Source organism: Labrus mixtus, chromosome 20, assembly GCF_963584025.1.
Source record: "Labrus mixtus chromosome 20, fLabMix1.1, whole genome shotgun sequence".
Taxonomy (NCBI): Eukaryota; Metazoa; Chordata; class Actinopteri; order Labriformes; family Labridae; genus Labrus; species Labrus mixtus.
The window spans coordinates 10,419,210-10,430,016 of NC_083631.1; the positions used below are offsets into that span (position 1 = coordinate 10,419,210).

General features: G+C 45.1%; 1 protein-coding gene across 1 annotated transcript; it reads left to right on the top strand.

Moving 5' to 3' along the window:
- The first annotated feature begins 1,001 nt into the window (after positions 1-1,001).
- gps1 (G protein pathway suppressor 1) lies at positions 1,002-8,701 on the top strand. The gene is made up of 14 exons (XM_061027297.1): positions 1,002-1,146; positions 2,189-2,281; positions 3,200-3,381; positions 4,686-4,850; positions 4,966-5,101; positions 5,301-5,378; positions 5,513-5,573; positions 5,671-5,756; positions 5,853-5,947; positions 7,328-7,433; positions 7,521-7,601; positions 7,691-7,828; positions 8,206-8,340; positions 8,523-8,701. Exons 1-14 carry the CDS (start codon positions 1,114-1,116, stop codon positions 8,595-8,597), a joined length of 1,464 nt encoding a protein of 487 aa, XP_060883280.1. The 5' UTR covers positions 1,002-1,113; the 3' UTR covers positions 8,598-8,701.
- The last annotated feature ends 2,106 nt before the right edge of the window (positions 8,702-10,807 follow it).

Below are 10,807 nucleotides of genomic sequence, written 5' to 3' on the forward strand. Positions count from 1 at the left end.
CTCTAGGTGGACACTTGGTGGATGGAGTTTGTGGTTCTAACGAGCTCTCGGGATGTTGACCCGGGTCAGTGACGTGGTCTCCAGCTGATCCGGATGAATGAAAGTTTGAATGAAAGAGGAGCTCGTGCAGCAGCAGCCGGTTTTACCGCAGTCTGACACATCTGTGCACGCGCAGCAGCGCCACATTAAGCCGCCATGTTTGAAATTATCTGTCTTTAATAAACGATAACATTTTATATTTCATGAAAACAAAATACAGCTACCTCCTCACGTGAAGCCTCCTCCTCGGCGCGTGAGTCTGCTGCATTATCGCACCAACTCGGCGCGCGCTCACTGCACGTTGCGCTGCTTCGGGGGGGGGGGGGGGGGGGGGGGGGGGGGGGCTCGAGAGAAGAGAGGGAGAGAGAGTTATTGAGGTTAACGGTTATTGAGTTCAAACATTATCCGCAGCATTATAAAGTTGTCAAATAGATGATCTATTTTAATTTTTTAAATCTAGTTTTTAGTATCTATTTTTTTGTACATTCTTAATTTTTATTTTCTTTTTATATTTAAATTGTACTGTGTTCACTTTTTGTCTGCAATCTTTGCTCTTTGCTGCTGTAACAATGTAAATTTCCCCGTTGTGGGATAAATAAAGGATTATCTTATCTTATACCTGACAGGTGATCAGTGTTCTGAACAGTGAACATAATCAGTGTGTGTGTGTGTGTGTGTGTGTGTGTGTGTGTGTGTGTGTGTGTGTGTGTGTGTGTGTGTGTGTGTGTGCGTGTTAGATTATTGTCTATAAATATCTTTAATAATGAGGACATGATCAGCCGAAGGACAGAGAACAGTCTGCTCAGCAAACACAGGATGAAAAGATTAAATGTGTCACAGTTCATTCTGTTGTTATTTGTTAAGGAGAAACAATAATAGAGTATTATAGAGTATTATAGAGTATTATAGAGTATATTTCTGCCTCCTGTTGCCCTCCTGTCCAGCAGGAGGCGCTGACTCTCCTCTCAGCTGCTTCTCTAACTGAAGTCTGTGTGTCTGCGACTACACATTAAAAACATTCTGAGGATACATTTATTTCTGAAAAAAAGACACCTGAGCCAATAATGAAGTAGGATGCCTTTACCTGTGCAGGTGTTTAACTTCCAGGTAAGCCATTCCGCTGTCTGAAGAAGATTCCAGAAAACTGAACGTGATGTTTTTAACTGTTATAACGACAGTTAGCTGTTAGCTAGGTTAGCCTCAGCTAGCATCACGGTTTAACAAAACAAACCTATTTATTTTATTTTGAAGGTTTTTTTGTTTATTTTACTTTAAAGGTTTATTTGGTTGCATCATTCAGGAAACAACACATTCTTTAATCTAGAAACCGTAACCCTACAAATTAATCTGTGAACGGGTTAGCATGTGTTGCTAACGGTTTTCCCTGTGAGGAGTTATTATTTATCACTATTATTACTGCTTCTCAAAGTGTTTTACGCCGAATGAGGGAAAACCTCGCAAAGTTTAGAATATTAAAACATCTCAGATATCATCAACCAGCAACTTAAATCCAAAATTAGATAAATGTAGTTAAATAGAGACAAAGCTAACAGCTACCTGACGGCTTCCGCTAGCTAACAACATGACCACCAGAGGTTTTAAAAAACAAAACAACATAATACACAGCTAGCATTAGCATATGTAGTTCTTATGAAAACAACTTAAAACACAGCTAGCATTAGTATATGTAGTTCTTATGAAAACAACTTAAAACACAGCTAGCATTAGTATATGTAGTTCTTATGAAAACAACTTAAAACACAGCTAGCATTAGTATATGTAGTTCTTATGAAAACAACTTAAAACACAGCTAGCATGAGCATATGTAGTTCTTATGAAAACAACTTAAAACACAGCTAGCATTAGTATATGTAGTTCTTACGAAAACAACTTAAAACACAGTTAGCATGAGCATATGTAGTTCTTATGAAAACAACTTAAAACACAGCTAGCATTAGTATATGTAGTTCTTATGAAAACAACTTAAAACACAGCTAGCATTAGTATATGTAGTTCTTATGAGATAGAATTCTTGCCAGTGATGTCTGCTGGTCTGTGTACCTGCTGTGTGTTTGTGTACCTGTTGTGTTGTCAAACTTTGGTTACCTGACGTGTGTGTGTGTGTGTACTTGGTTCTTGTGTGTCTCAGGGGTCTGTAGAACCGATGCAGATCGATGCAGACCCTCAGGAGGATCAACAGAACGCTCCAGATACAAACTACATCGTGGAGAACCCAACGCTGGTATTCACCTGACACACACACTCTGACACACACACACACACACACACACACTCTGACACACACACACACACTCTGACACACAGTCTGACACACACTCTGACACACACACACACACACACACTCTGACACACACTCTGACACACACACACTTTGATACACACACTCTGACACACACTCTGACACACACACACACTCTGACACACACACACACACACACTCTGACACACACTCTGACACACACTCTGACACACACTCTGACACACACTCTGACACACACACACTCTGACACACACACACACTCTGACGCACACTCTGACACACACACACTCTGACACACACACACACTCTGACACACACACACACACACACTCTGACACACACACACACTGACACACACTCCGACACACACACACACACTCTGACACACACACACACACACACACACACACTCTGACACACACACTCTGACACACACTCTGACACACACACACACACACTCTGACACACACTCTGACACACACTCTGACACACACACACACTCTGACACACACACACACTCTGACACACACACACACACACTCTGACACACACACACACACACTCTGACACACACACACACTCTGACACACACTCTGACACACACACACTCTGACACACACACACACACACACACACACACACACTCTGACACACACACACACACTGACACACACTCCGACACACACACACACACTCTGACACACACACACACACACACACACACACACACACACACACTCTGACACACACACTCTGACACACACTCTGACACACACACACACACACACACACTCTGACACACACACACACACTCTGACACACACACATTTGACATACTGACTTTACATGTTTTGATGCCATTATTGTGTGTGTGTGTAGGACCTGGAGCAGTATGCGACCAGTTACAGTGGGTTGATGCGTATCGAGCGGCTGCAGTTCATCGCTGAACACTGTCCTCAGCTCAGAGTCGAGTCTTTGAAGATGGCGCTCACCTTCGTCCAGCGAACGTTTAACGTCGACACGTACGAAGAAATCCACCGCAAACTGACCGAAGCCACACGGTAACACAACAAACACACACACGCAAGCTAACACAACAAACACATACACACGCAAGCTAACACAACAAACAAACACACACACACACACAAGCTAACACAACAAACACACACACGCTAACACAACAAACACACACACACAAGCTAACACAACAAACACACACACGCTAACACAACAAACACACACACATGCAAGCTAACACAACAAACACACACACGCAAGCTAACACAACAAACACACACAAGCTAACACAACAAACACACACACGCTAACACAACAAACACACACGCAAGCTAACACAACAAACACACACACATGCAAGCTAACACAACAAACACACACATGCAAACTAACACAACAAACTCACACACGCAAGCTAACACAACAAACACACACACACACAAGCTAACACAACAAACACACACACGCTAACACAACAAACACACACACGCAAGCTAACACAACAAACACACACACACAAGCTAACACAACAAACACACACGCTAACACAACAAACACACACACACAAGCTAACACAACAAACACACACACGCAAGCTAACACAACAAACACACACACACAAGCTAACACAACAAACACACACACGCAAGCTAACACAACAAACACACACACGCTAACACAACAAACACACACACGCAAGCTAACACAACAAACACACACACGCTAACACAACAAACACACACACGCAAGCTAACACAACACACACACAAGCTAACACAACAAACACACACATGCTAACACAACAAACACACACATACGCTAACACAACAAACACACAAGCTAACACAACAAACACACACGCAAGCTAACACAACAAACACACACACAAGCTAACACAACAAACACACACATGCTAACACAACAAACAGACACACACACACTCTAACACAACAAACACATACACAAGCTAACACAACAAACACACACACGCTAACACAACAAACACACACACGCTAACACAACAAACACACACAAGCTAACACAACAAACACGCACACACACACTCACGCTAACACAACAAACACACTCACGCTAACACAACAAACACACTCACGCTAACACAACAAACACACACGCTAACACAACAAACACACACATGCTAACACAACAAACAGACACACACGCTAACACAACAAACACACACATGCTAACACAACAAACACACACACACGCTAACACAACAAACACACACACGTTAAACAACAAACACACACTGAATCAACATTCTAATAATATGGTTATAGTTTTATACCTGCCTGTGTGTTGTTGTGTTTTCTGTGCACAGAGAAGCTCAGGGTGTTCCTGACACGGTGCCTGAAGGGGGCGTCGTCCCTCCTCCCCTGGACTCAGCCTGGGCCGAGTCCACTCGGAAGAAGGCTTTGCTGAAACTGGAGAAACTGGACACAGACCTGAAGAACTACAAGGGCAACTCCATCAAAGAGAGCATCAGGTGAGACAGTCAGAGGTGAGACAGTCAGAGGTGAGACAGTCTGAGGTGAGACAGACAGTCAGAGGTGAGACAGTCAGAGGTGACAGGTTATTAACAGTCTACTACCCCCCCATAGGAGGGGCCATGACGACCTGGGCGATCACTACCTGGACTGTGGCGACCTCAGTAACGCCCTCAAGTGTTACTCCAGAGCTCGAGATTACTGCACAAGCGCCAAACACGTCATCAACATGTGTCTGAACGTCATCAAGGTGAGTGAAGGTCATGTGAGGGAAGTGAATGGTACAGGTAGAGTCAGCTATACATGCATATCTATATGTTCTGTTTCTGTGGGTTATTTCTCACATTTAACACCTGATGTTTGTTTCAGGTTGAACACAGAATATGGTTTAAAGTTCAGACTCACCTGCAGACATGAAGTATATTTGACCTTTGACCTCTGCCCCCCAGGTCAGTGTGTACCTGCAGAACTGGTCCCATGTGCTGAGCTACGTCAACAAAGCAGAGTCCACACCTGAGATCGCAGAGGTGAGTCACTCTCAGAGCGCCCTACTTCAGATCCTTAAAAAAAAAAAATCTGTTCTCTGATCAAAGTGTTAACGCCGGGACACAATCGTTTAGTTATTTATCAGATCTGACTCATGAATGAATTCTGTGTTTAGCAAAGAGGCGAGCGAGACAGCCAGAACCAGGCGGTGCTCACCAAGTTAAAGTGTGCAGCAGGTAAGATGGAGAGGAGCTCCATGAGGGTCACGATTAGCTGCAGAGGAGCTCTGTGTCTACATTCATACCATCCACTGTGTGTGTGTGTGTTTTTCAGGCTTGGCGGAGTTGGCCTCTCGTAAATATAAACCAGCTGCTAAATGTTTCCTGCAGGCGTCCTTTGATCACTGTGACTGTCCGGAGGTAAGTGGTTTCACACCTCGTCTTTGGGAACATTATTATTATTGGGGTTACTGTAGGGGGGTTAGAGTATTTAATACTCTGTGTGTGTTCCTGTAGCTCCTCTCTCCTAGTAATGTTGCTGTGTACGGAGGTCTCTGTGCGCTTGCCACGTTTGACAGACAGGAACTGCAGCGTAATGTCATCTCCAGCAGGTAGGGGGCGCAGTTTACTACATGCTAACTAAAAACAAAAGTTGTACGTAACTTCGGTTCTATGAACCCTGGATGACCTCCAGAAGCACTGGTTAATACCATATTGCACATGCGCAGGTTGAGTAGCTGCACCTGACCCAGACGGGTCTGTATATGCGGGTGTCATCAGAGGATCTGTTCCTGCAGAATCTCCTCCGAGTGACCAGAAGCTCTGGTGGTCGTCCAGGATTCACAGAACCGTAGTTTTATTTTATTTGATCAATCCTGACCGCGGTGCTTTAAGCACTAGATGACTGATGAGAGTGACTGAGATGAATTTGGTAAAAGGACCACACCCCTAACCCTGGTTGATCAAGTCCACAATCCAGTGGGACAACCGCTACAGACAAGGCGTGGAGTTCCCCCAATTGCTTTGCTGTTGTGATGGCGAGGAGGAAAGCAGTCTTTGTTTTTAACCACCGCAGCTCTGCGGCTCAAAGTGAGGCAAACAGACAGTCCAGCACAAGGATTAGGCCCCAAGGAGCAGGCCCCAAGCTGGTGCTCAGGGTCCACATTCCTGCCTGAACACCAGCTAACACTCTAATACTGAATGTGGGTAGACATTACCCTGACGTTTAACCCAATCCTGCGAACAGAGATCCAGCAATCCCTCAGCTGTGGGTTTGGCCCTGTAGTGGCAACAGGGTGTGGGGTGCCAGTTCCGACCCCCCATCTGGGACAGTAGGTCAGTCCTATCTGAAACCTTGTCCTTCCTGGCCAGAAGGAGAACCCTCTGAAGCACCACCTGTACTAAAGGGAGCGGGGGAAAAGCTTAGAGGGGAACCCCTGGCCAGTTGTTAGCCAGGGCGTCCTGACCCAGAGGACTGTTCAGGGTTAGGGTCTGAGAACCAGAGGGTGCAACGAGTTCTAACCCTCTGAAACAAAAAGGTCCACTTAAGATGCTGAGCATCAACTCCCTCGGAGAAGGCTGGCCTCAAGACAGAAGATTTGTCACCTGCTTCCTCTCTCTAGGTAGGTACTTTGCCCTCAGACTGGCCAGGCGGGGGGGCTGCCCAAGTTAAGAGTTCCTTGGCCACCCACAGCCACCGTGCGGACCTGGTGCCCCCTTACTGATGATGCTGGTTTGTGGTTGTTCCACCATCAGAGGCCCAGGGACAGAGATCATAACTGTCCTCAAGGCTGCATAGTTGCTAACCAGGCGGTACAACAGTGCTTGGCCAAGATAGTGGCGGCCATCAGCACTGACCGACGACATGGTATCTGTGTCATATGGTATCATTCAGTGCCATAAGCTCCGCCCCTGGCGGTCAGGAAGGATGAAATAGAAACTACATTTCAATAAATAAAGTGTTGATTAAGCCGTCTGTTCTATGTGTTAAGCTCCTTTAAGTTGTTCCTGGAGCTTGAGCCTCAAATCAGAGACATCATCTTTAAATTCTACGAGTCAAAGTACGCGTCCTGTCTGAAGCTGCTCGACGAGATGAAGGTAAAAACACCTGTTTAACTTCACACTGTGTAGTTGTTGTTACCCAGCAGCAGGTGAGATGTGATGATGTCACTGTTTGTTCTGAAGGATAACCTGCTGCTGGACATGTACCTCGCTCCTCATGTCAAGACTCTGTACAGTCAGATCAGGAACAGAGCACTCATCCAGGTCAGACACACACAACTAACACTCACCTGTATTTCTACAGGTAATGTAAACGTGTTTAAACACCTGTGTGTGTGTGTGTGTGTGTTCAGTACTTTAGCCCTTACGTGTCAGCCGACATGACAAAGATGGCTCAGGCCTTTAACACAACGGTGGCCGCTCTGGAGGACGAACTGACTCAGCTGATCCTGGAGGGACTGATCAACGCCCGCATAGACTCACACAGCAAGGTCTCTCACACACACACACACACACACACACACACATACACATATCTGAGGTTGTCTAAATTGTTGGTAACAGTTTTTAAAATGACAGAATCTGAAATATCTCCATGCTTGATTAAACATATTCAATTTCTCACCCATCATTCACTCCCTCTCTCTCTCCCCCCTTTCTCTCTCGCTCCCTCTCTCCCCCCCCCTCTCTCTCTTTCTCCCTCACTCTCTCTCTCTCCCTCTCTCTCTCTCTCTCTCCCTCACTCTCTCTCCCTCTCTCTCTCCCCCTCCCTCTCTCTCTCTCCCCCTCTCTCTCTCACTCCCCCCCCTCTCTCCCTCTCTCTCTCTCTCTCTCTCTCCCCCCCCTCTCTCTCTCTGCTGTGTTTTAGATCCTGTACGCTCGTGATGTGGATCAGAGGAGCACCACGTTTGAGAAGTCTCTTCAGATGGGCAAAGAGTTTCAGAGACGAGCTAAAGCCATGATCCTCCGAGCGGCCGTGCTCAGGAACCAGATCCACGTCAAGGTAACCTTAACTCTTAACTGTGATCAGAGGTTTCACTTCCTGTCACAATAACTTGAGGATTATTTTGAATGTGAAAACATGAAACAACAATCTAGACACTGATCTTCATCTTCAACTCTCTCACATCCAAGAGTCCAATCCAAGCTGTTTTGACTTCTGTCTCCTCCTCTTCCTCTCCTCAGTCCCCCCCCAGAGAGGGGAGTCAGGGGGAGCTGACTCCAGCCAACAGTCAGACCAGGATGAGCACCAACATGTGAGGAGGAGTCTGCTGGAGGACCCCCCCCCCCCCCCCCCTCCTCTGTATTTGTTCACCTGATGGAACCTTCAATTAGTCCTGGTTTCAATAAAAACTCTTACTGACTGTTTTTGTCATCTGTTAAACTCTTTACAGCTTCACCTGAACAGGTAACACATCCTGAGGTTTATATCCAACAGCTGCACACCTGAGTCTAGAGCAGGGTTCATACTAAGGACAATCAGCTGATTTCAGATCAAACAAATAAGTCCAGATGTTTTTTCTGTCTTAGGGGTTCCCAAGGTGTTCTCGTTCAGTCTGACTGGTTGAAGCTGAAATAATTAAATTTTTATGTAAAAGTTCAAACTTTGATGACCATCATTTTAAAATTGAACATTAAAATCTGGAATATTTTACTAATCCCATGGGGTAGTCTTTGCCATCTTTATTTTTAGAACCAGAGGTGACCATATTTGACAAGGGGTCGGAGCTGGACAGGATTGAAGGTTCCCACAGACAAACCATAAACAACATTTCCTCAGAGCTTCTTTTAACCAAACACTGGACAAGACTTTTTCATGCCCCTATAGTGACCTGTCAATCACAGGTAGCCCCGCCTTAACTCATCCCCTCTTCCTGTTCTCTGACTTTAATTGGGCCATAATATAATGGACATCATGTGCTGAAGAAGACTTCAAACTAGAGATTGAGATCATAAACTTATTAGTAAAATTTTAACAGGGAATAAATAAACTGACAAATGGACACTAGGGGGCAGTGTTGTAGAAGTTTTAACTGTACAGTAATATTCTGTGTGTGTGTTAATTTGACCATGAATATCGGTTTCATTATACAGCTTGTAGCCTCCTCTGTCTCCTTCTACACGCACACACACACACAGTCTCCCTTATCGTTGTCATCCACCTGTGCAGTAAAAACAACCAGCGGCTCCATGAAACACTCGCTCCTCTGTGTGTGTGTGGTTAGTCTCCACAGAATCCGAGCTTTGTTTCTTCTCCTCCTCTGTTCCAGGTTTCTCTCTTCCTTTTGTCCTCTGTCCATTCACCACCTCATCCTTCTCCACTTCCTTGTATCCTTTTTTCACCTCCTCATAAACTCCTTCACCTTATTGTACCCTTCCATTACCTCCTCAAATCCTCCTCCTCGTCCAACTCCTCGTGTTAGTCCTGAACCTCCTCATATTCATCGTCACCTCCTCGTATCCTTCACCTCCTTGTATCCTTCCTTCACCTTCTCGTATCTGTCCTTCACCTCCTTATGTCCTTCTTTTACCTTCTCTTTTCCTGCCTTCACCTCCCCGTATCCTTCATTCACCTCTTTCTCTATAACGTCCTGACTCCTCCTGTTTCTCTGAGGGGAGTCACACCTCCTCTCTGCTCATGTTTTCAGGCAGCTGAACGATTACTCTGAATTACAGGGACTGCTTTAAGCTGGTTTGAATCCTACTTATCAGACCGATCTCAGTTTGTACATGTTAATGATAAGTCCTCTATGCACACCAAAGTTAGCCATGGAGTGCCACAAGGTTCAGTGCTTAGACCAATTCTCTTTACATTATATATGCTTCCTCTGGGTAATATTATGAGGAAACACTCCATACACTTTCATTGTTATGCAGATGATACTCAGCTTTATGTTTCAATGAAGCCCGATGGCACCAGTCAGTTCTGTAAGCTAGAAACGTGCCTTAAGGACGTTAGGACCTCGATGACCAGAAATGTGTTCTACTTAACTCAGAGAAGACTGAAGTTATTGTGCTAGGCCCTAAAAACCTCAGAGAGACTTTTACTAATGATATGACCTTAATGACATCAGCTTGGCATCTAGCACCACTGTTAGGAATCTAGGAGTTCTATTTGATCAAGATATGTCCTTTAGCTCTCACATCAGGCAAATTTCAAGAACAGCCTATTTTCACCTTCGTAATATATCTAAGATCAGTACTATGGGGGGTAAAGCCTTCAGTTATCAGGCCTGCTTGTGGTACAGTCTCGAAATGTACTATGGGAGGTAAAGCCTTCAGTTATCAGACCTGCTCGTGGTACCTACAGTCTCTAAATGTACTATGGGAGGTAGAGCCTTCAGGTATCAGACCTGCTCGTGGTACCTACAGTCTCTAAATGTACTATGGGAGGTAGAGCCTTCAGTTATCAGGCCTGCTCGTGGTACAGTCTCTAAATGTACTGTGGGAGGAAGAGCCTTCAGTTATCA